Source organism: Acromyrmex echinatior, chromosome 10 (assembly GCF_024713525.1).
Source record: "Acromyrmex echinatior isolate Ae372 chromosome 10, ASM2471352v2, whole genome shotgun sequence".
In the NCBI taxonomy this organism is placed as follows: Eukaryota; Metazoa; Arthropoda; class Insecta; order Hymenoptera; family Formicidae; genus Acromyrmex; species Acromyrmex echinatior.
The window spans coordinates 4967708-4994804 of record NC_141861.1 but is presented as its reverse complement, the minus strand read 5'-3'; the positions used below and the strand labels follow the sequence as shown (position 1 = coordinate 4994804).

The window sequence follows — 27097 nt, the reverse complement described above, 5'->3', positions numbered from 1 at the left end:
TAAAAATCATAATCTATTTTCAATGCATAATTTTAATTTTAGATTATTATAGGCAAACTTTGGGAAAGTATAAAAAAGCAATAATTTATTGGATTAACTTTTTTAACTTTTATTTCAAGATATTATTTTATTTCTCGCTATGGTGTTAAAAAATTTTATTTTTTAGTGCAACTACATTGCACAACTTATAATTTTTTTAGATATTATTATCAATAAAATAGAATATCGTTTTTCTAATATTTATATGTTTAAAAAAGCTGCAATATCACAACAAAATTTCAGTAGATATTTTAAAAATTTGTGAATCTATTTATGTTATATAAATATTTCTCTGATATAAAATCGCTATTTGTATTAATACTTTTACTTTAATATAATATAAATATTTTGATTATATTCTTGAGGCTTCCACGGATGCTTCCTAAATAAAGATTATGCGTTTCGCGAGTTTTTTCCGTGTCCAGATCCATTCTTGGAATGTCAACGTTTCGTGAACCTTGCAGTTTATTTCATCAGGGCGAGGAGCAGCCTGATTTTTAAATATTTTGATTGTGTAATAATTTTATTTGCACTCTGTTAAAAATTATTGTATAACACTGTTAAAATTTGGGTTTTTATTTTTGACTTGTGAAATGTTATTGAAAATATTTGGTCGCTTAATTTGAATCCGCACTTTAAAAATTCTATTACAATACATTATATTTTTAAGAAAATAAGGTAACGCGGGCCGAAAATAATTTCGATATTTAGAATAGCATTGCGAATAAAAAATAAATTATTTTAATTTTTTTAATTTCGTCTTCACTATCAAAAGTGGTTTTATCTTTAAAATCATTTTTTTTTATTTCTGTACGATTTTTTAAGACTAAGTTACGTGGGTTTAAAGTTAAGCATATCAACTCTTATTCAAAACGTTTTATAATGTTAGCGCGCATATTTAGCATATAGATCACGTATATTATAAAATTTCAGACATAAAAGCATGTTATTTATCGATAAACACGCGATCTAAATATGGGCTATCATGTATAGCTGTAATGTCATTCTTAGTTCGCGCATACTTTTATTTTTGTGATTACATAATTTATATTTCTTGAACTTGATATTCCGAAGTTAGCGTGACAGTCCCTATAAATCATTCAGTCACGTTTTTGGAGGCGATCTTTGTTACGCTCTTTTTTTTATATTCTTTTTTATTTAATTTTTTTATTACTTTCAAGTCAAGAAACACAAATTATATAATCACAAAAATTAAAATGCGCCTAAACTAAGATATGACATTTACTAGGTATATATAATATGCCTCACTTTAACCCGTAACTTGGCCTTAAAAAAAATTAAGGATAAAAAATAGCACTTTAAAAATAGCGTAGACAAATTAAAAAATAAAATTTCTTTATCTGCAATACCAGTTGAAATATGATCAAAATCGTCATTTTTTTGCTTATTCCAGTTTTCTCGAAAATGTGACGTGATATTTTTTGGACAGTATCGTTTTCAGTATCAAAAAATCTCTGGAAACGATACTTTGCAAGTCAAAGATAAAATCAGTGCCGGACAGTATAGTAGTTAACATTCCAGAAACTATACGTTCTTGCCATTTGACAAAATAACGAGAAATGATAACTTTTCTTTTTAACATGTGTTGCAGTAACCTCAGAAAACGGAAGCGGCACGCATACGATGACATTTGTGACAATACTCTGCCTGGGCACGCTCCATCTGCTTCTGAGATAGTCACGGCACGCCTGAGACCACGAAAAGGGAGCTCACGGGCGTCGCATGATAAATAGCACACTAGTCAGCGGGAGAAAGGGCTGGATGAAAAGACGATGGAGGCAGGGTTTAAGGACCGCGTATGGACGGCGCAGAAACAAATAATATTGTTAAACCATATATGATTATTAAGTGTTTTCTTTTTTTTCTAGTGGATTAAATTTTTTTTTTTTCTGAACGGGTCAGGATCATAAATTCTACATGTTCCCCGTGTGCAATCGTTAATAGCAGCGCGATGTTAATTTTCAACTGGTGAATCATTTTCTGATGCAGCATTGCCATAATAATTAGAATCATTTCGCCACACTCTGACGTCCCTGAATCAAAAAGGACACGACGCGTTTAATGTGACACATTTATCGACCGCGAAATCGTCGATCGTGTTATCGTTACATATTTTACCACCTCCCTTTTATATAGTATCGTTATTTTGTAAGACACGCCGGTATGCACGGATTGTTTCTCGTTTGTCTTTTCGGTGATATACGAACTGAGTAAGAGAGGAGCGGCGATACCAGTTAACGATCCCTGGATCGTGACCGATGGAGAGATAGATAATCGGATAAAGGATCACCGTAGCCAAATCCGCTGTTAGGAGATCCACTGCCACGCGCTTTACGGCACGGAGAATCGAAGTAGCATAGCCAATTAGTCGCGTCCGATTACTATTACGACGCTCAATTTGACATTTGACGAGTAATGAACAGAAGGGATTTGTTCCAAGAGTGACAGCGAGAAAAGAAGGGAAGAGACAGGACTTTGAAGTCGATTGCACGTATACATCTATAAGTGCTTGTACAGCCCGCTTCTGAAGATTTGCGATCCTTGTTGTGAAAGAAAGAATGAATGAGAGAGAGAGAGAGAGAGAGAGAGAGAGAGAGAGAGAGAGAGAGAGAGAGAGAGAGAGAGAAGAGTGAGAGAATGAGAGACGTCTCTTCCGTCGTTATCATTGACGAGAAGAGAGCCAAGCCATAGAGATCGCACAAAGGAACAGACACGGATAAAGCGGTGCGAAAAGTTTTCTCATACCGAAAGGGAAAAAGAGCGCGGATTCTCCGGTTCCGCGAAATCATACCCTCCCTGTACTCTAGCAACAACGCACTCGATACGCACTCGGTACGCACTCGAATATCTTTCTGTTACACTCGCCAAGGATGGTGATTCGAATCCATTGTTCAAAAGCTCGGACTCGGTCGCGTAGTCGGATCAATGTCGTGTATTTTGAAGCAAAGAGCGCTCTGGGCGCGCACACGGGATCAGACTGCTGACTTTTGTTTTTTCCCCCTTTTTTTTTTTGTTAACTTCTCGTTTTTCACGTTTTTGCAAAACTACAAGAACAGCGTAGTTGCTACTGTTGCTGTTGTTGCTGCCGCGGAAGAACTCGGCCGTACGAGTTATGTACTTACATTGATTGTTAGCCTCCGACCTACGTACGATTTGTTTTCTAACGAGTTTGTTACTCGCTCTTTAATGACGCCGTGCCAAAGAAAAATATACTTCGATCGATCTGTTTCTATCTTCCGTATTTTTTTTTAATACGATAAAGTACGCGTTCTATTCTCGTTTTAAAAGTATCCCTTCTTATCTTGACTCTGAAAACATAATGTTTGAATTGGACGGCGCGTTTTACCAATCTCTAATGGCGTCACTGAATCCTTGTATTAAAGCTATAATATCTAGCAGATATACGATGTCGTCGGGCATATAATCTGGGGAAAGGTTTCGTTTCGAGATCGATTTATCGAAGGAGATAGAGGAGAAATCGACGCATTGGAAAGGATGGCACGAACGTTACGTTTTTCATTCTCCCACCTCCTATCTCCTTTTTATTAAACGGACGATAAACTCCGTGGACGATTCCGCGCGTCTATAAGCTGGCTATATACGTGCAGCTTGTTCCTTCATCCTGAACACAGAAATCGTCCGTATTAACCCCTATTCCACCCTGGAATAGAACGTCTTTTCCTCCCTTCCTTCCGCTTTCGTTCTCCCGCGGCGCACACCACAGCATTTGGCACGCTCGCGACCGCTTACAAATCTTTGCGAAGTAATGCGTATCGGCGTGAAACTGCACGGAAGGCATCGCGTGGAACCACGACCCTTATTTCTCATGCAAGCGGATTCGCCGATTCCTGCCTGGTACCTTAAATCGTGCCAAATTGTAGGGATCGATGTCGGACGTGCTAATAATTTCGCATGGAAATCGACATTATCGATATTTTCGGACGAAGTGCGTTTTTGAAAGTTGTAGAATTAATAATTTATGGTGATAATCATGAACGTTAAGTTTTAATTTGAATGCAGAAGCAGAATACATTATAGTTTTTGCAAGTCATGTTATAACATCTTGTTTTTAATCTTTTTTTTTTTAATTTGTATAGTTATAATGTGATAAAATATACAAATACTTTAAATTAATGTATCAAGTGTGTTAATGGATAATTTTATGGAAATTTTATTATTGGATGAAGTATGATGTAGACAGAACAATTTTTTAAAGAACAGTTAATTTCTGCCCGAAACTCGTTTTTGTAAATGGGTGTAAGTGAGATAAAAATCCGATTTACTATAGTTTTCTGATATCTCTAAAGAGAAGTTACAACTTATATATAAGTTAGAAATAAGATAAATAGAAATATTTTTGTTAAATCTGGAATTTTAAAGTCTATGTTTAAGTGTCTTTAGTTTTAAGATCTTTTACAAGTCATTATATTATGTTTTTGGGCATTACATTTTAGTTAATGTAAATATTTATTTTTATCCAGCATAATAAACTAGCGCATGAACTCTATCTTTCTATCAATAGGTTGAAAACAATCCGAACCTCTTACAGATATTTTTATTCTGTAGTATACTGTTAACAATTTCTTAATATAAATATTCAATATTTTTTTCAATCCACATATTAAAATATAAACGCAGTCTTGCATACCGTGCAAACGAATAAATTGACAAAAATTATATTTACAAATACGGTGTACGATGTGAAAGGCAGGAAGAATAATTTTAGAACTAACTTTTTCGTTTTAAGTTTCTTTTGTAAATAAGAAAATTTGATATAATTTGTCAACGTTTTTAAAAATTATGTAATAATTTTTTTTAATGAAATTTTTTTCCACATATGTCATAATTTAATATTTAAATTAACTTAATATATAACTCAAAATATAAAAAATGCGAAAAGCATTGTATATTTGCATATGTTTCGATATTATCCTCAAGTCTCTTTAATTATAAAATCTATAAACTTTTACTTTTTAAAGTTGTGCTCTTTTAATTACCTAGATATATTTGCTTTTCAAAAGTAAAATATACACCGCTGCTACGAACAACTGCGGTCTTATTTGTAGCGCGTTGAAAACAGTACTTCACTAAATGCAGACGTTTTCATTCCCCTGGCAATTGCGCTCGCAATCAGATCGAAGAATTTCCACGAGCGCGCATAAATATATCCGCTTGTCGGTGCTCGCTCCCGTCCGACCTCTCGCCTCCTCGGCGTCGCGTCGGTGGCGCGGCGAGGCGAAGCGAGGCGAGACGAGGCGATATCGTGCGCGCGCCTCCTAAAATTCATTGCCCGAGTACCAAGTCTATAGAACGAAGCCCACAATTAACCCGAATCGAGATCTCTACGCTTCTCTGCCGCTATACAGCCCAACTACGGGCGAAGTCTTAGAAGGAGCGCCCATGCAAGAGCTCGAAGTTTGCACGACGAATACCGCGCGCGGGCAAGCAGATACATCCAACCACCCTTCCTGAAATAGCGTATACCAAGGAAGCCTCAGGAACTCGGTGTTTGTGTATCCCTCGAATCCCTCCTCGGTCGTGTGTAGCGTCGGTCGCGCACGTGTGCGGCTGTTTGTATGTACAGCTACGTGGCAATGGTTACGCGCGGCGTCGTCCGCGCTGGTGTACGCGTGCACGTCTGTACACCTCATCGAGGACAAGTTCCTTCCTCACACAGACGCGTCAAAGGAAACGACGTTTCAGCTAACTGAAACGTCGTCGCCGTAACAATCACCATCGTCGGCTAGACCATCCTTCGCGTACCTATCCTCTCCCCGTCCTCGTTCTCATCTCTCGTCTATCGCTTGCTTCGCTTTGCTTCTATGTTTGCTTCCTTTTCCCGGCTCACCTCTCTGGGTCGCGCTAGCTTCCAGCTTCTGTCTGTCTGTGTCCGTTGAGCCGTTGTTGAGAACCGGAGCTCTGCGGTAGGAGCGTCGAATCTGCTGTGGTACTCGTGGTGCTATTCGCCGGCATAGTGCGACTCCAGGGTTACCGTGGCTGATTCAAAATAAACTTTGTTTCGTCGCTTGCTGATATCCCACCTTGCCTTGCTGGCTTGCTGGTTAGCGCGCTTGTACGACCGTTGTATACGTGATCGCGCTTATTGCTGACGAAGGCTCTTCATCCGCCCATCCACCCTTCGCGCACCTGGAAGCAGCAGCGCAACCCCCTCGTAACTCGACACTCTCTCTTACTCGTTATTAACGTTGCTCGACATACTTCCTCATGTTTCTAAATTAGATATGTACATTTGTTCGACGACGGATGCCTTTTTCATTATATCGATATGCGTTTGAAATAAGATACTGGAGAGAGAGAAAGAGAGAGAGAATTTCCAAATTTTTTAAATTAAAGTGATTAAGTTATTATAGCATACATTATTTTTTAATTATTCTTTAGCTCTCCCTAAAAACTTTGATATATAAGTTTGATATCCGTACAAAGTTATTGTTTTCATTCATGCGAATCTTTAATTATTATAAACCGGGACTCACTTTAATTTTTCTGTCTGGTCGTAATTAATGACACTAAAATGAACTCTATTAATTTGATGCATGACTCTATATGAAATTTTATGCTAACTCTGTTAACGTATCATATATAAATATACGAAGGAAATTGCATGCTTTTAGCAGCGATAGACACAAGAAAAGCAAGAGTTCATCCTATGTTTCTCATGAATAATCTTTCGCTTTACAAAGCATCTTTCCTCATCGATGTGATAATAGATATTCATAACATAGCCATATAGAATGCGTTTACAGAATTATAATTCGCAAATCTTATACATATACATGTACGTAATATACCTACTTATAATTTTTGTCCAACACATTATTATGGAGTGAAAAAAAAACATATTTTATTATTCTTGCAGATAGAGATATTTCTTTTTACTTACATTTTACATGCATAACTTACAACACTTGCTTTTTTTTATAAAAGCACCTACTTTGACTTCGTACACAGGCTCTGTTTTATTTGAATATTTTATAGTATTTTATTTGATAAATAAAATAAAAAAATATTTACTTTATTTTATTCGTAGATCCTACTCTATTATTTAATTCTTTGAGAACAATTCTTTTTTGAGATATTGTCATAGTCATAGTTTCTTCAGAATATTCTTTTTTTAACGATCCATTGATGGTTTTTAATAAATCGATCATTAATAGTATATCGTTAAATATTGTCGAAAAAAAAAACAAAAAATCAAGAATCTTATTCGAGAAAATAAAACAATTCTAGGAATTTGACAATAAAAAAGTATAATCTATTTTGCTTTTATTACGATCATGTCTTTCTATTTATAGTGTAAAAGAAATGAAAAAGATGCATTTTCATCAATAACCGGATATGACGGCGCTATTAATACGAGTAATACGCTTGTTTAAGGCAACAAATAGCTTTCGTTTATCGAGAATCCATTTTTCAAAACTTTCGTCGATCCTCTGCAATAGCCAGGAAACAATTTATAAGCCGTTTTCGTGCGCTTTAGCGGACATTTTCGCGCGACCACGGGTGACAATACGGGTGTCTATTCAATGTAGGGGCGTGCATTATCTTTGATAAAATACGGTATTAGGTATAACAGGAACGGTCGGAATTGGGTCGCGCGCGCGATCTTCAGCGTCGGTACCGATTTACTAAGGCAGAGTAATGGAGCTCGGGTGCTTTATGCTCTCTTTACACCGCTCTAGAACGACCCTGCAGATACTTCCCGCGCAACGATCCTCTCACCGACGCATCCCACGGATTGATACTAAGAAAAGCAAATGTTTGCCCATACCTAAGAGGAGAAGTCGACCTGAGAAACCCTTGCCGTAGTTAAACGTGGTACTTCATACGATTTAACGAGAAACCCCACTCGTAGTTGCAGTAAGACGCGTTGACACGCTACGCGCCTCGCGGTTCCGCGTTTTATTCGAACAAGTTTTGATCAGATTTCAAAGTTCGCTCGAGACATTACTTTGTACATTACTTTGAATAAATATAATATACAGATCAAATATATTGCTACATAAAAAAAGAAGGAAATATCAAAAATACGAGTCATCCGGTATATAATATTGTAGTTATGTACTTTTGTTTGTTCAATTCAGTTATACGAAATTAGTTTTATAATCTTTTCATGGAATTGATTAACAAACGATTAACTTTGAAAAGTGATTAATTATAACTTTACATTGTATTTATAGTGATTTTAATTGAATATTATTACTCACATCTGATCATTTAACGAGATGATATTTGGAGTGTATTTGATATTAAGAGCTGTGAGCTGTGAGAGAGTTAGCAACATATGACGTCTTATGTACTTTGAATAGGACTTAATACCATGATATGCGAGAATAGCTCTTGGGTTGTTGTTATAATAGACCATACTTACTACGGACAGTACACGTGAAAGCTATTGTCGTGTTAGAGACTGCTTGCTATATGAAGTCTTCCGTTTAACTACATAAGATGGTCTTGCTAAACTATGTATATTATTCAATTTTGAATTCTGAAACAAATTATGAAAATATTTAAGGAATTTAGAGAAAATAACTATCAAAGGAATATTCACAATAATATAAATACTTTTATAGTTTTGTTTAAAATATTTATCTTCGTAATTTATATTTTCAAGAATTTACATAGAAAAATTACTTTAAAAGTTCACGTCAAAGATATTTATTTATAACATCAGAGAATTAGGTTTATATTTTATGTTGTAGATTGTATTAAAATATTGGTAATAGTATTCTTAAAATTTTTAGTAATATTCGGAAAGTACACAAACCAATTGTTGTCTTTTTTTTTTTAGTGAAACAAGGGACTTTAGATAACATGTTTGTTCAAAACACATCACAGAAACTGACCTACATATTCTCCTTGTTATGACGCTATTAACGTTCTGTAAACCATCCTTTACGTAACCCATCGCAAGTTAATTGTCGCGTTTACAAATAACACGCAATTTTACTTTACTATATCGCTATTGCAAAGAGACTAGACCGATATAATGAGGCTTTATTTTTTTTTTATCTTACTTATAGTTTTTTTTGTCTTACTTAATATTTTATATTGTCTTATCTTTTCAAAATCAATAAAATATGCTTTTTTTCCAATGATATGGCTGCGAGCAAAGAATAAAATATTTTGCCGACTTTATAGACCATATTTATTTCAAGACTGTCTTGAGTACCGTCTTCAGATACTGATTGATTTATGACATCTTAAAATTGCCTTAATATAATATCTTAAATATAAAAATCGGACTATGAATATACTGGTCTATATCTATACGATCTTGAGAATTTAATTTGAGAATTATTATCGCAATTCTATATGGTTCTAAAAAAGCTTTATATTTATAGATTAACCAGACAGTTACCAAACGTGCCAACAGTTACACGTAGACAAGAATCCGAACTGGTGATGGAACCATCGCACGATCTTTCGTTCTTTCTCGCCATTAAATGATACGAGCGTAAGTGGTGCTCAATAAAAATTGGCTCGTCCCGACATTATCGCTGATATCGTCAAATTGATTCGCTCCGAAATTATCTTCGAACGCGTTCAAACGCCGCGGTTTAAAGCGCCGTCTTGATAGTACTCCCTCGCGCGAAGCGACGAGGAACGTTTTCCTGTTCTTTTCGCGGTCGTAAATCGAGGCGCGCGTTTCAACGTGATCGCGTACCGAGAAGCACGTAGCTCACGTTCCGATAACGAAATAGCAAAGTCGAACGAGCTGGCAGTTGCAGGACGGCGACCCGACATGCTCGGGCTAAGTACCTGCCTATGGAAATTTAACGCGCACTTTGCCGGCGTGTTACATTTGTAATTCATCGGGTCGCCGCGTGTTACAGACAGCTTCGACATACACGTTGTTTAATGGAATGAATTGATATTGATTGCAAAATAGAGACGATCCTCGAGGCGAGAATCCTAATTCCCATCACATTCTGATGTATGAATCATTACAACCCGCAGATGTTCCACGCAGAATTATCATTGTTGCTTGTTCATTACGTTTAATATTCCGAGTTTTAATAACGGTTACTAATTTGTAATGTTATAATTCTTATTTTCACACAATTCGTCTAACGATGAGTCGAAATTTTTGTTCTCTTTTTAATGAGTTATATTATAAAATAAAATATATATACAAATAAAGAGAGGACATATTTTTAATGCTTCAATGATGCATACTCTCAATGTTTCTGTATTATTTTTATATTAATTACACTATTAATATTATAGAATGCACAGGTTTTTATAAATTATTTCCACGTATTTAAAAATTTGATTTTTTAAAAACGTTATAGTTAGTATCCTTTCAAGAGAATGGAATTATTAATAATATCGTGAGATGCAACGTTTACACCTATTTTTTCATCTCGTAAACCGAATTATCAACAGGAATAAAATAGCATGAAATACGTGGAAATATAAAAAGCATTCCGCAATAAATAACGGTGATTGTATATCCTATCCTTGTACACACTCTCTCTCTCTCTCTCTCTCTCTCTCTCTCTCTCTCTCTCTCTCTCTCTCTTTCCCTCGCCTTTTTTCATTGCCCTCTCGTATGTTCTCGCAAGATACCATTCCTCATTGTATCATCTCTCATGGTGGCTCTCATCTTTCCTTCCTTGTTTCTCGTATGCCGTCTCTTCATTCGCAATTGTACATGTATGCGTTCGTCACGCACGTTCGCACACCCTCGCGTTCACATTCCGTGCACACGTTCCACACTACACGCGGGAGAGAGGAATAAACGTAATAGGTCTTCCTCCAGGTCTCCTATGTAAATTTGCACATGCTTGTAGATACCGTCCACACGCTCCCGCACAATTGTGTGCGTCCACTTTTCCCCGTCGACAAATTCCGAAAGATTTCTCCTCGGTTCCGCGCCGCATGGATACGAACCGCACATTGCACGTACATGACATTCCGAAGTTTACCCCACAGCTCGAAAAATCTCCATTCCGGTGCCCATTCAGGATCTCTCGCGCCGTGCCGATCCCGGCGATTTTCAGAGCACGTACATACAGACCGGGAACTCATCGTCCAACTGCGGTATCTCCCAAAGGTATCGAATGCCGCTCGTAATTGAAACGAATCTCCGCTAGTTAGACCGCTAGAAGGCAGCTTGAGACGTAGAAAAAAAACTTGAGCCGCACTCACATTTACGAGCGAACTTAACACTTTTCCGTCTAGCACTGTTCAGGGTGCTTATCGCTCGTAGTCCGGATGCTTTAGCGAAACTCGCCCATTTATAGCTCGAGAATGACCTTAACTTGTAACTATTAACGTTGCTACTTCATGGTTAGTGTCATCTAATGGACATTGAAGATCGGTGCTCTTATGTTTTATTCCTAAGCTTTATTGTCAATTCTCACTGTAAGTCTATAAATGATAATTGAAATTTAGTAATCGCACATCATTTGTATATTTTATAATATCTTGTGGCTTTATTTTTTTTTATAACAATGACTAAAGTAATGTAAAAGTTGCGTTGTTAAAATATTTCGAATCAATTTAAATACGTCGAACTCGCAGTAGTAATACATTTATCGCATTCCCAAGAACGGATTCTCTACTATTCCAAAATAGAATTCTATTTGCGAAATGAAATTGATAAAGTTTCGTTTATACACGTATCATTCGTATGAATTGTTCAAAATATTATCCATGTTACTTCAATTCGAATTATTTCAATTATCTTGGTTCGAATATTTACAATGTTTATATCAATTATATAGAAAAAGTTATTTTATTTTATTAAAGCGAGGTACACAGAATTTTAATTGAATCAATTGAATTTAATTAAATTGTATATATAAATATATATATATATGTATATATAAATTTAGTCACATTAAAAATTTAAGATTATAAAAAGTCAACACATTCTGGGCAATAAAAGTTCATTAAAAATTCTTTTTGCGTCCATTTTACGAATGTAAATTAAAATTGCATTCTATCATTTTACTGAAATATAAAATGCCGTAGTTCTATGAAAAGCACATAATTACGCGATCTGCAGTTATATTTACGATCGTGACGTAACGATTAGATTAATTATAATATCGTGTTTGTCATTTACAGGCCTACATCGGTTACAAATCTGATACAGATAAAAAGATGCCCACTAAGTTTATCCTCATAAGAGGCTTCATGCTGATGCAATTAGAAACGGGGAATCTCATTGCGATGTCATAATTAACGTTGATTCTAGCTTACATAATACGATTCTCTGGCTTAGATCCGAACGCAACAGACACAAATCCACATAGCCAGGCTGCATTAAATAGGCGCTGGATGATCATTCTATTTCCCCGCTAATTAAACGGGACATAACAGATATAGTGAGGTCGATTACGCGGCATTCAACACGCAACTGACCCGCTAAATATTAAATTGGCATGAATGATCAAAATTAAGAAGAGAGATAAGATTGGTACTAATTTCGTTGTAGATCAAATACAACATCAAATAATATTTATTCACTCTCACATTATAATTATTACATATGTTATTTTAAATGCATTGATTTTAACATAATATCATTGTACAGATATTTGAGAAAAGTTGACAAGATATGAGATCAATAAAAATTTAATAAAGTCATTTCTTTTGCTCTTTTCCAATTTGCCAAACTAATTTGTAAAATTTGTTAAATATAATATTTAATGTAAGATAATTAAATAAATATAATAGTTAATGTATAAAGTATATAATATATTAGTAATTAAACGAAAAAATAATGAAACTTTGAGATTTTTATCCATTTAACTTTTCAACATTTAAATAAAATTTTTAGTTCACATATATAATTAGATAGTTAGATTTGTTTGTTCAAATATTTTACGTATAAATTTAATTACAAAAACATTTCTTCTTATTAAATTAACGCACAAATTGCGCCATAAAAAACCAAGCAAAATTAAATATACGATGCTGAAAATTGTGCTTTGTTAAATTGTTTATTGTTAAAATATAGAAATAGAAATTAATCTTTTAAAGGAACATGGAGATTTTATAACACACATATATTTATTATTTTTGCATTATTATCTTTACATTCAAAATTTTTTATCTCGGTCATGATTATATATGTTATTTATAATTCATAATATAATAAATTATAAATATCATTGTTAAATATTTGAAGTGACTGTATGATGTATATATGATAATTTCAACGCAGCTTGCCTGGTAATTTCGTCGTAACGTGCTTCTGTATTAAAACCCAACGATTCAAAACTTCTGCAAGCGCGAAAGTCCTTTAAATTTTAGTATGTATGCCTTCAAGCCAAGAGTAATAACTCAGTTTCGAATCTACCATGCGAATAAGATGAGAAGTAAGTTTGTAACTTTGGTTCAACATTGCCTGTAGGGGATTTTACGAGACACTAAACTTAACATAAAATTAAATTGACAAACATATTGAACAAGAAGCTATATACACATTTCATCACATAGTAATTTTAAAAAAGAAAAATGTTATAATTGCTATTTTAAATTCACAAACAAGTATTTGTAAAAATAATACGCTCATTATAGTATAAGTTTCATTTATTTTTAATATGCTCCGATGAACATCTTCAATGTAATTAAGTTATTTGAAATTAGAATGAAGTTATATATATATATATATTCACTTGAATGTTTCGATAAAACTTAAGCCATCAGTAGACTCGAGCATGCCGAGTTGCGACTGGAAAATTAGAAAACCCTCCACGATAGAGATGAATTAAGATCTCCCTCGATCTTTGAATTTCAGTTAGCCACACTGCTTCGCGCAAGTGATAGCCGAAGTCGGTGTACCGCACCGTATCCTAAATTGATTCCATTTCGAGCTCCAGTATCTTATATCCGCAATCGATTTGGCGATAGTGAGATTCGCGAAATCACGTAATTTCGCAAGAAAAGCCTCGCCGGGTGTGCGACAGGCGATCCGATACTGACTCGATGCAAGCGCTCGCGCACACATTTATTACACATACACACACAGAGACAGGCACATATACAGCCACACGATCGACACATCCCAATGCGCACGAAGGGTAGGAACCGAAGTCGCTCTTCACCCTCGATTCGGGATCGTAACGATCGTATTTCGGCGATAGCTGGAGTTTGGGGGAGTAGGGCGGCGGCATCGTGGTGGCGAGGATATATCGTCGCTACAACGAGCTTCGATCACCTCGAGAGCTTTCCTCAATGGCCTCCGACCGACGCCGCGCTTCGCCGGCGGAACACGGCATAAATCGCCGGGTCCCCTTTCTCTTCCTCACGAGATGCCTTCGCATCTAAGCCTTAGAGCGAAAATGCGAGACAAAGTATCTCGTCGCCGCGGTGTTATCCTGCCACTATCATCCAAAAAAAAAGACCTTACTCGCAATCATACTCCGCTCACGACGAAGATTCCTCGGTATCTTCTTCAAGTGGCTTTGATTTCTCCCTATCGAGAATGAAATAACCAGGAAAGAATGGATAGAGCCTTAGGAGGCTTCGTCGTTATACGCCGAGTATGAGCGGCGCTTTAATTAACCATGGATCAAAGCGGCGCTTAATGGAAGCGGACGATATCTGAGTGTAGGGCAGACATCGAGGAAAAAAGAGTCAAAAGCGGACTCGCGGGGAAGTCAGAGAGAATCACGTCGTTTGAAAAACTCGTATGCGCCCGTATGACTTTTCGGCCGAGTGACTTCCGCATCGTCGAGGAGTCTCGGTTGCATGTTCGCATTTGCTCGAAATCGCACGAGTTTGCGATTTCGAGCAAATGAACGGATGACAAAAATAAAAAAAGGAAAACAGACGCAAGAACGACATGACGTATATCACGCTTGTGCGTAGGTTGAAGTAGCAGGTTTCAAACGTTCGCGTGTGCCGACGCGTGATCTGATGCGATCAAACAAGCTCGCACAGTTGCGCAAATCCGGTAGAGATCGTCCGGTTGTTGTACAAAAACTGTAAATCGTCTAGGATTCTTCGTTGATACGCAACGGAACGCGTAATATACTCCTATAGCTTTGCGTTGGATTTTCAGTAATACCTATCTACGTTTTAACGCCGTCGCGCGGCCATTGTTTTTTAACAAATGACTGACAAAAAGGATCATATTTTTCAAGCTAGGTCAGATGTCGCTTTGATGAAAATATTGCTTATGACGTCTGAATTTTGATTTTTGATATAAATTACCTGTCTACATGAATCTGTATTTAGTTATTGTATTACACAGCACACAATATTTGTTAATGATTATTGATATGTTCCGTGTCAAGCCAATTTTAAAGATGACCCTATACGGTCAATAATACTGTCAGTATTAACAAATATTACTGATTGTGTTTCGTTAATATTGATTAATTAACGTAAAATATACCGACGATGATCTGGATTTTGATTCTCGAGTATTAGTATCGCTTTATTAGAATCCATGTCATGAGTATGTCACAGTGTAATAAATAATGTACGTAAAACTAAAGTAAAATGTGTTATCATGAAGTAAGGCTAAAAATAAAAGTAATAAAAATATTAATGCATACTGTCAATATTACTGATTCGATATTATTGATCATATATTAATTATGTATCCACGTGTGATATAAAATTATTTTATGATTACATTTTTTGTTTTTTACAGTCAAGATATCAAATGACCGGAATGAAAAATCCAGCGTGAATCGGTAATCCACGCAGCATGGAATATATTAACTTTTAAAACATAGGAGTATATTTAAAAATTTTTTTTAGTTTTTCCTGAGTAAAATTTGTTATGATTCATTATTTCATTGTATTTCTTGCCTCGAAATATGGCATTGTTTCAGCGCCACTATAATGGCTTTCCCGTCCTGTAAAATTTTATAACTAATATGTTGCTAGTACAATTAAAAGAAGACAAAGAATCGCGATTGAAATTAACTAACGCAACTAGTCCTTCTTATTTGTGTTTTTTCTTTGTTTTAAGAATATTTATTTTATATGCTGATTTAACATAGAATTAAATACATTTAATATTACATGTCGACAGCGAATATATATCTCATGAAAACATCATTCACTCGCACATGTGCCACATGATTGGCCGTAACTCTGTTACCCTATAACGTGAGGAACCCGTCTATCGAATTCTCACCAAGGACGTCCCATAGAGCCACTCACATCTTCCATACTTTAAGAACCAGTCGTCGTTTTATACGAGGACGAATTGTTTTTCACTGGTCGTAAAACGGGACGAGGATGGCACTGTGCGAAGATCGTAAGATTCTTTCGTTTCAAGAAATCGTCCCTTACAAGATCGACCGTTTCCGCTGGTGCTTATTACTCGCGTATTTCTTTCGCGACTTAGATTGAACTTTATCACTGAATCAGCTCTCGATCAAAAGTGACATTCGACTCCCTTCGACTCAAGATGTCTCGCTATCTAAAAACGCATGAATACTTAAGACGGTATTCATAGTCGCATCTTGTATTTAGGATCATCTTAATACAATCTTAAGATGTCATGAACCAATCAAAGGACTGTAACATTACTTAAAACATTACTTAAGACGATTTTAAAATAAGAACGGAGTGAATACCGGCTTGTAATTGATTTATATCTTAAGACTTTACTCAAGACGGTCTTAAATACAAGACTGAATAATCGCCTTAAAAGTAGCTGTTGTGACTGCAGTTGCCATCTCTCTTATTTTCGCGATCAGAAACTTCGCTTTTTTTATTAAATCTTCAGTTCTTCGATACATGGAAAACATCTCCGATTAATCGTTTCTGATTATCTTTTTTTTAAGTGCGTTAATTAATTTTCCTTTGATTTTTGGAAAGATCCCAGATAATACACAACATCCATAGAACATCTATGTGCGTTCTATGAATATTTATACATTCTATAAAACATTTTTAGAAATTCTGTGATGTATGGAATATTTCTTGCAGGAAGGTCAGATCTGATAACCCCTTTTTTTTCAACACTACAAGAAAATTTCAATTTCGGCAATTTCGGCACTAGTTATCGATTTCCGGGAGAGAACCATCGATCTCCAACGGAACACTAGTCGAAAGGTGATACCCCATGGTTGTGGCGAATGAGTAGTAATAGACCAACTGAAATTGTACTGCGAACGATAGGTACATATATCGAGATATTCGTGCGCTCGTTTATCACCATCGAAAGCTATTTTATCTTTATGATACGTTAAGCGACTACCGATGCCGCGTTATACGAGAAACTTTAGCTTTCTCTTCTTACCCCTCACTCCCGTCCACGCCGCGCAATGATCGAAAAGGAATAGATTTATGCCGGATATAGCACGAGCACCCGTTAACGCGAGGAAATACGATTCGATATATTCGCTCGTATATTCCCTACGATATCCATTTCGCGTCTCAAATAGCGCAGTTATTTATGAAACTCGCATCCCGGTTGTGGTGCTTATCATTTTTTTTTCCTTCTTGTCTGAAGTGTGTGCATGTTTCGGGGCGCCTTTATCTTTGAATGCCGCGACTTTCGATGTGAAAAATTGACCATGGTCGCGACGTCAACATCCGTCTTCCTTACGCTCTCTCCTGCGGAAGGACGTTGAAAATCGCGCGAATACATCCTGTCCTGTACGCTGTATGTCATTTTTCCGTGCATTTCTCAGCATTAACCTGCACGCGTTTACGTTGCCATAGTCATTCATCCGTACTATTATCCAGTTCTTCATGATGCCCTCGCCTGTCTCGTCAGTTTCGCCATTTCCATAACGCGACCGATTCTCAAGTATAACCCGGACATTTCGCACCGGAAACTGGGTTATACACGTTTCACCGCGAGTCACGCGCACAACTCGTTGTTTGCCACCAAATCCGCATAGACCCGATTAAATGTGAAAGAAACGCGTCCTGGAAATTTCAACGAGCCATTTCGCCTACGGGGTCCAACTCGCGTATTTTTCAGTGTAATATACCATCCTCTTCCTCGCGTTCTTCATTCTCAATCCGACATTCTTCTCGAAACGTTGTGTGTCTCTCACCTCTCCAGTGACAAGCCACTGCGGTAATATTATAGTAGATATAGTTTCATCATCTCCGATAATTTTACCGTCTATCTTCTCCTTTTTTTCGTTCTAAGCCACGTTCTAAGCCTTTCAATTTTCCTAGCGAATATCGAGCCAGCCATTCCAATCTTGTCAGCTCCAACTGGGCTGATTTGTTGGTCAGTTAGCGCATAAAACGCGAACTATCGCCAGCAGGTTGGAAATAATTGGAACAAAGTGATTCTCGGAATAATAGCGGAGTTGCGACTATGCCTCTCGCCACTTTCCGTTCCTCTTCATCATCCTCCGCCTCGGTAACAAATATACCGAGAGACGACAGAGGGGAATGTCGGTACGTTACGGAATCACATTGTGTAGCATCCAGGTCAACAATATATACCCTTCCCCGGTCGTAGAGCATAATGGAACATCGAATAAGTAGGTGCACGCAGCACCGCGTGCTGATGCAACGACCGGGGGCGTACACCACAACCAGGATTTTATTTTGCAACGTCATTCGTCATGGATTATACACTCGAGTCTCGTTTCGTCTGGCGACTCTATTCCATCAGCCCCCGCCGCCATCGCCATCACCATCATCACTGTCGCTATCGCCACCACCATCGCCGCCACCGCCGTCGCTGCCGCCGCTGTCGTCGTCGCCACGCTTCCTCGTCATCTATCCCGGCGCGCCGGCTTCTGGATTAAGTGCTATATCCGCAAGGAGCCGCCCGGTTATTATTAATGCGGCAAATTACTCAGCGAATTCCCTCGCATATCTCGTCTTCCCTTGGGCTTCGTATTCTAGGTTCTCGCGCGGCTCTCGTCTTCCTCTTGCTTGTCCGCCGAATGAATTTACAACCTGAGAGAGAGAGAGAGAGAGACAGAGAAAGAGAGAAAGGAAGAAGCTGAGAGAAGACGATCGGCCCTAGGACGAAGACGTTCGCGTGGGAGGCGTTTCTGCTTTACCGCCCGTCTCGCATAGCTCGCGCTACTCTATAGACTACGAGCCGTCTCTCGCGCCGTTCCCCATCGCTCAAATGATGACAAGTGATGCTGACTGATGTTCGCCGTATAAGCGCGTGCCCATCCACCGCTGCTACCACCACCAATCTCCATCTACCATCCGCAGGATCGCTCATCCTCTGAGGGAGTCCGAAGTGAGCGAGCGTATCCGTACGAAACGCTCGTAATGGAGCGCGATGGAAAAAAGTGACGGCTACACCCGGGGTCCATTGCGACATCGCGTCGTGCTATTTCCAAAACAGACAGACAGACCAGAGATACGTTATTAATTCCAGGACCGGGTAGTTCCGCGCGTCGCGAGACAAGTATGGATAACGATGGAGACTTAAACGCGCAATGGAAAACAGTGCGCTTACGAGTGACACGTGAAAATAAGAGCGACGAGCGACACTTTTAGCAGTGCACGATCGCCGCGTAGTAAACAAACTGATGTTTTATGCAGCGTTGCGGGTGTATTCTATCGCGTGACAGTTCTGTCTTGTACTTGCGGATCTAACGATATAAAGAACTTCCGTCGTATCTGAGCGAACGAAAAACCCAGTACAAATGTCGACTTCATAAACTTACCCAGAATTATTTGGATTTTATACAGAAAATATTACATATCTTTTATTTTATTTTTATTTTGAAAATTATAGCATTTCTTACAGAAATTTCTTTTTTTTTTCCTTGCATAATCGTCCCGACGAAAAATCTTACATGTAACACTTTCTTTTTATACAATAAATCAGACCCTGATGAGATATCTACGGTAATCTGCAGAGAATAATAGAGATAGTGGCAAACGAGCTCACGTATTTAGGCATTTACTTTTTACGCGGCGCTCTCGCGAGAGACAAGATAAGGAAAATTTTCTTCTGATTTAAAACTTGGCAAAGCAATCTCGGAAAGTGCAATTTCTTCGGAAGGAATTACAGCTATTAGAGGGGGAACTTGTACAAAAGTTCTGCCGTTTAGATTTAATTCCCGCTAGCAGTATATCCTATTTATCGGCGGTAACTGCGCAACTTTTAACTTGTCTCGCTCATACGAAATTGACGAAGAGCACTGGCCGTTGAATGTATAGTGCTAGTGACGTAAATCAGTGCGGTGGCAGTATTTTTTTTCTGCGTGTAAGAATGTCGGTACACGGATGTAACATAAAAATGCGTAAAATAAAAAATGGAGAGAGAAAGAGGGAGAGCGGACAGAACTCGCGAGTTGTGGGTCGCATTTTAAATATAACGAGGCCACAGAGGTGAACCGGGTTTGGTCAACGTTGTATCATTTTATCGTGGCAGCGTCGCAGCGCAAGTAATGTTAAGCGACCGTTGTTTTATACATCGCGAGCGTGTTATTTTACGAGACGCCGAACGCGATTACGCGAAGCATCGGATAACCGTAAAGTACCGTTAGCCGTTCTCGTATAATGTTTCCGTTCGCTCTAAATTAGCTATTTATATGATAGAATCTATCCCCTCGCTCGATTACTTTTTTATGAGTGCCGACTATTGACTCTGTTACGATATAGCAACATTATTTCATTATTTGTTTCAGCGGTTATGTTCAGCTCGCGTATGGTTTCGTTTCACCGGACATTAACCATTTCGGATACCGATACGCGAAATTTGCATGCACATCTTTATGTGAAATTCGCTTCTCTGTTTTTCACCAACTTCATTTATTATACTCTCATAAAGTTCGAGTGTTTTTCAATCTCCTGGGACTTCGCTGTTTACATTCGCATCTGGCAGTCCGTTTTTTTTTCATCGAAATTTAAATAGATGTTTTTTTTCACGTTTGTTTGATTCCCTTCAAATTATCATTTTGTGATGTTATTGTAGAAGTGTTGCGATTATATATCGTCTACAATAAATAAATGCATATGCGAAAAGGACGATTTAAAAGAATCAACTCTCACATTTGATGCTTTTTAGATAATTAAAAATTTTACAAATTTACCGTACTTTCTTATTAATAGATATATGAAAGAATCACACGATAAGATTGTTAATTTATATCAATTTTAAGTTATAATAAAATACAATATAAGTGAGTTTTAACTGAAATTTAGCAATCAAAATATTTCACGTACATTTGATTTGCATTTTCTTTGCATATTATTTATTTATATGAGAAATACGTACGAATTCTATAGAATTGTATTGTTTCGTATACATATATTTGGCTGTAAAATATGATAATTAATTAAATGTACAAAACGGTATATTTTACGATATTATTTTCAAAGGATTCGCGATTGCTTTTATTCATATTAATTTTATACGGTCAGAAAATTTAATTTTGGTTTGTATTACTATAGTCACTAGGAGAAAAAAATTAATTGAACGATGACACTAATAGATTTTCGGCAATAGTTTAAGAAATTATACTAGTGCGATGGTGATAATAAAATTGTTAGTAGATTCTCTCGCGTTACAGCACACGATAAATTGCCAATATGTTGAAAATATAAAACCCGTGATATTGTATTTACACAAGTACAAGAACACATCACGTTTTTATTTAAAAAAAAAATCGAGTATACTTTTAATAGAACTTAATAAAAATTAAAAATTTATTTTTGCGGTATAACATTCTACAAATATGACTGTTATTATAGACTGTAAATTGGAATATTGCTGATTTATGACACAAACAAATATCACAAATATCTTTTATTTATTTGTTATCTTTTTAAAATTGTCCTGAATTGCGACATTATTTTGTTAGTCGCTTAATCAAAGAAACAAAAGAAATGAGAGCAATTAGGTCACTGATGGCATAGTCAGGGCGAAATATTAATTAATCGGTGCATCCTGGGCAATCGTGGCGCGGCTACGTCAGGCTCAAAATGTGCAGCACGAGCGAATTGAACGCATCGATTTCATTTGATTTGTGCGCCGGGTGTGTGTGTCCCGCAACATTCCCGCACGGCAAGCGATATCGAGATATTCTGAAAAAAGTTGCTGAAGTAGCGTGAAGTAGCCAATGCAGCCAAACGATAAAAATCGGACAACAGACCGTTTCCGCTGTACCGCTTTCGTCGCAATGAGGAAATTCCTTAGCTGCGTCCACCTTCGAGTAGACGGTATGAGAGAGGGAGGAGGTACATCCGGCTTCCCGAGAATCCCAAGCGATTTTCCCTGGCCATGCTGGCCGTTTCCTCGTTGCGATATCGGAATTCAATTCTCTTTGCCGAAGCTACGTGTACGACGCGTGTAATTCGTTTCGCGGGTCGTTCATTCACGGTGCGCATTTACGATTGATCTATAGTTACGGCGCGATATGAATTAAATCTCAGATTCGTTTTATATTAAGCCGCAGTGCTTGCTCGCAATCAGCAACCGGTAATTGATAGCGCGGCGAAATTAACGGGTTAAAGTCAGGATTTCCCCGGGCCGTTACGAATACGAAAAGTGCTCGTACAAGCGGAATTCGCAATTAAGACGGAATTTATAATTTCGACTTGAGTGCGCGCAGAAATCATGATCGCGGTGAATGGTGTATATATTTCAGTTGTTAATCGTTGGCATCAATAACTGTATGAACGCGCGCGCTGATTGATCGAGCGTATTCGACAACGCAGCAATTTCATGTTGGATGAGTAAATAAATTTAACGTGTAATGAACGCCTCCTCCTACCTTCCTTCCGGTGACCTTTAATGCAAAACTTGGATATTGTCCCATTATCAAAGTTTATTCGGGCAGTTTGCAGTCTCTTCATTTATCCGTAATTTTTTAATCTTCCACACTTTAAATAGCGTGGTAATTAAACCATCGATAAAAATACGGCAAAAATTTATGTAATCATTTATTCCGAGAAAGAATATCTGCTAACAGACGATGCACTCATTTTCTGGGATGTTATAACTCTCTCGTTATAATTTGTGAAATTACTGTGTGGATATTAAAAAAAAAATAGCACATCTTTAAAAATCGATAACGAATCGTTGGGTTTAATTATCAAATTATTCGATGTAGTAAATCTAAGGTGTAGTTAATCCAACGCTGCAACGTAGTGTTGGCTCCAACATTAGCTAGAGGATTGATTCAGCAACTGGCTGACTGGATCGTGTCTACGGATTCGGATCTCTGATTCTCGGGTTAGCCTTAATTGAAGGATCTGGTTCGCGGATTTTGTTCCGGAATCATGCATATCGGTGTGCAGTTTCATTCATGTATACTTGAGTATTCATAGATAGCTTTAAATTACGTCTTGTTTTCTTTTAATTTTCAGTTTGTAGAAAATTAATCTTTTATTTTAGCACGCAAATTTTCCCGTCGCGGCGCGGCGCAATTTCGCTCGTTTAGAGAGTGTGCGTAATTCTCTTAGGTTCGTCATGATGATAAAATCCGTCTCGCGTTTCGAAAACTCGCGGAAGCTTCGCGCTCGTCCGTCATCTATGGGTATATATATTTACTTGGGATCTCAGGACGCCTTCCTAAGTCGATTACGAGGCGAAAGTATTACTTCGCAGCTACGGCGGTATAATGGTCCTGTGTTCGTATAGCATCACCAGCGAGAAACCACCAGCGGTGGTATCGCATACCCGGAGCCGTTATATGCATCCCCGTAAATCAGCTTTGTCAGAAAGCGCGGAAAATATACCAGTTTAACACGGTCCATCACCTTTAAGCCCGGTACTGGAGCGTCATCGGGACGCGCTCGAGCCGATAGCTAGGCCAGGCATTAAATACGTCCGCGTGAACACGTAATTCTGCCTCCTCCGTCGGTCGCGTATCGTATATACGAAATTACATTTCCAATAATCCCGGCGACGCGCCCAATCGCAAAACACGTTCCTTCGCGCAAATCTCTCATTGCACTCTCCTGCACCCGTTTTTCCATCCGCATCTTCCGTTTGCTCTTCGTCTCGCCCGCGCACTGTGCGCTCTCTTCCTTTTTTCGCCTTTGACACATTCTAACGCGCGCGGGTCCTCTTATACTCTCATCCACGCCTCTATTTCTCCTGCATACCGTGGCCATGTGTCGTGATGTTAAATTCCAGGGAAATTCGAGGCGAAAGCACACCTGCCCGCACTGTGACACGATACAGCAAGCTCTCGAACTGTACGCACGTAATGCACCACGAGTGTGGTGTGCTATGTCGTTATGTTGACATACGAGCGTTGCGTCTGGATTGATAGTTTTTTTTTCCGGATATATTCTCAAAAAGCTCCCATATATATACAATTTTTGTCAAATTTAATCAGTTTTTTCACATATATTCTCATACAAAAAAGCTCCTATATACACTTCTAATTTTTCTTTAAATTTAATCGGTACAACGTGCCTTTCCGTTGAAATAATACAAAGAAAATTTCTTCCACGTCAGAGAATAAATCATATTGACCTAAATAGAATATAAAATGGAATGCGATAGAATGCAATCGACGTTTGAACATAGCATTCGCAGTAAATAGTTTTGGAATATATGAAACATGTATATATATTATTTAATCGATAAATAAAATAAAATGGAATAGAACGTATACTGTATATGAAAGCATGTTCGAGAGTGCTTCTATCGTTTATTAATATGGATAACAATTTACACACTTCTCCATTTATTGTGTACTTTTAAAATTGGCATAGCACGTACACGTATGAAATTTTGATTAGAAAGATTAAAGTAAAATTTTCGAAAAATTTAGATTAATTAATTATTATAACTGTAGAAATATAATTATCTATTACTATACTTTTAAGTAAATATCGACCGCATTCTGTTGATACAAAAATATAAATTATCACCAATGCGTTGTTTGCGCCATGTATATTTTATCACGCTTCTCGGAATTTACAAAAATCGCTACATAAAAAAAACGATGGTTATCATCGAAACAGCAAGCTTTTATGTTTTTGGCGATCGTTTGGCCGCCATCGATCGTTAACGGATTATTTAGCGTGCGCTAACCATGAATCTGCACCGCTTATGCGGCTGCGGTTGCCGACGATATAATAGCTACGCCCAACGCGGCCTGCCAATTACGGTAATCGATATTTAACGTTTACAGTCGAGACAAAAGCCAAACACCATGCGGATTCCGCGCCACAGTTTGATACGAACTATACGCTAAGATACGTGAACACGCATCCGTTTCCGCCTGAGATCTCGCCGTGAGAACGTTCACGCGTGTGGCAGATTGCGCATATTTAGACGAATAATATTGTGCGATCGTGTTACAGCTAAACGGAATTGCGTCAAGATTCAAACGAAAGGAAAATATACATTCTCTAAATTCTTTGGAGTGAAATCTCCCTCCGAAAAATAAAAATTCTACTATTCTTATGGAAAAAGTGAATTTTTAATCTTTAATAGTAAGATTTTACTCTTTAGAGTAAAATCTTCCACTCCAAAGAATTTAGAGATTAGAGTAACAAAAAAGTTTGAACACAAGTTTTATGTTTCTCAAATTATTATAGTAACGTATATTACAAAAAACAAATTCTAGAGCATTAAATATATCTTATTAAATACTAAAAATAATTAACATTCCAAATGATCACTTTTGATTCAAACTTTAAGGTACTTAAGGAACGTTTCTATGAATAATTATTTTCATGCAGTCAATATAAAGGTCTTTAATTCACTAATTGATGAAAATCTTTTGGTACAGAGTCCTTTTGGTATTTAATAAGATAACTAACTTTATTTATTTAATAACTTTAAAGTTTGTTTTTTTTTATATACATAACTATTCGAGTAACAAGCTGACATTATCATTTTAACGTCAAAATAAATAATAAAATATCAGCTTACTACCTATATAATGATTTAATAAATATACAATTATGTACCAAACTTTTTTGTCATCCTGAACATAAAAGGACAAATAATACGATGAATATTAACATTTGACTGCCTTACATTTATTTCGCTTTTTATAAATGACGTTTAGAATGAGACATAACGAATATAATTAATGAGATATTTTAGAATTTCATATTTCAATTATCATTTTAATATGCAGAATTATATTGAAAAGCGGGCTGATGGGTATTGCATTTTTATAAATTCACTTTTAGGGATTTTTTTATAAGTGGAGGAAATGAATTATCGCGAAAAATTAATTATTAAATATAGTCTTTTTATTACAAAAAAAACATAAGTTTACTCGAGGTTCATTAAATATTCACAAATATAATATGCTTCCTCCCAAATTTTAATTATTCTATTAAATTTTAAAGCTTCATAGTGGCTCCGTTACACTTCTCGCATACGAAGTCGAGAAATATCCATTTAACAGTAGTGCTGTTAATATTAATGATAATTAATATGTCACAATTCATTGATTATCGAGGCCGGTATGCAGTACAATTAACTACTTTGATCTCATATATACATATATGTATAATGGGCCACAATTATCAAAATCCTGTCTCATTTAACTTTGATATCTCCCAGACGGACAAGTCGAATAATTAACGCGAGAATCATTATACGTATGCGCAGTAACACGACCGCATAAATGTCCTTCATAGTTATACACTGAACGACATTTATAATAATTATTTTCACACCTTTCTACAATAATGTAACCAAAAAAGGTATCAATAATCCAAGAAATTAGAATATAAAAAGGAGCAATTAATTGTACTACATCAAGCACTCATTAAAATTTTCAAGCGTTAATTTTTCAAGTACTATTGTTATGTAAAAGTCATAGAAATAAGAATCGAAATTGTTACAAAGTGTTAACATTCACTATTATAAAATTTTTATTTTCTCTTTTTTTATACAAAATTTAAACAAATGTTTCACATATAAGTTACTTGTCTGTTAAATAAAAACATGTAATATAATTTTTCGACCGTATGACAATATTTGATGTATATTTTGAGATCCGCCAGAAACGCATTCAATATTTGCAATATAAAACATCAAACTTTCATGATATGCGAAAATGCACGTACAACAATTTTGTTCTCTAAAAAGTTGTGCAAATTTATCTTGGTTAGTCACATTGGTCTGAATGAATACTTTCGTACGAAATATACGAATCCTAAAAGACGA

At 36.8% G+C, this 27097-nt stretch overlaps 2 protein-coding genes across 2 annotated transcripts in view; both read left to right on the top strand.

Annotated features, from left to right (window-relative positions):
* LOC147908240 (uncharacterized) overlaps positions 1-27097 on the top strand; it is a 539816-nt gene that overhangs the window by 486360 nt on the left and 26359 nt on the right. The window lies entirely within an intron of this gene.
* Positions 1-27097, top strand: part of LOC105146752 (uncharacterized) — a 173386-nt gene extending 146289 nt beyond the window's left edge. The window contains exon 6 of the mRNA XM_011057228.2: positions 1652-27097. Within this exon, the coding sequence (XP_011055530.1) occupies positions 1652-1737 (86 nt within the window). The 3' untranslated portion in view covers positions 1738-27097. The remainder of the gene's footprint in view (positions 1-1651) is intronic.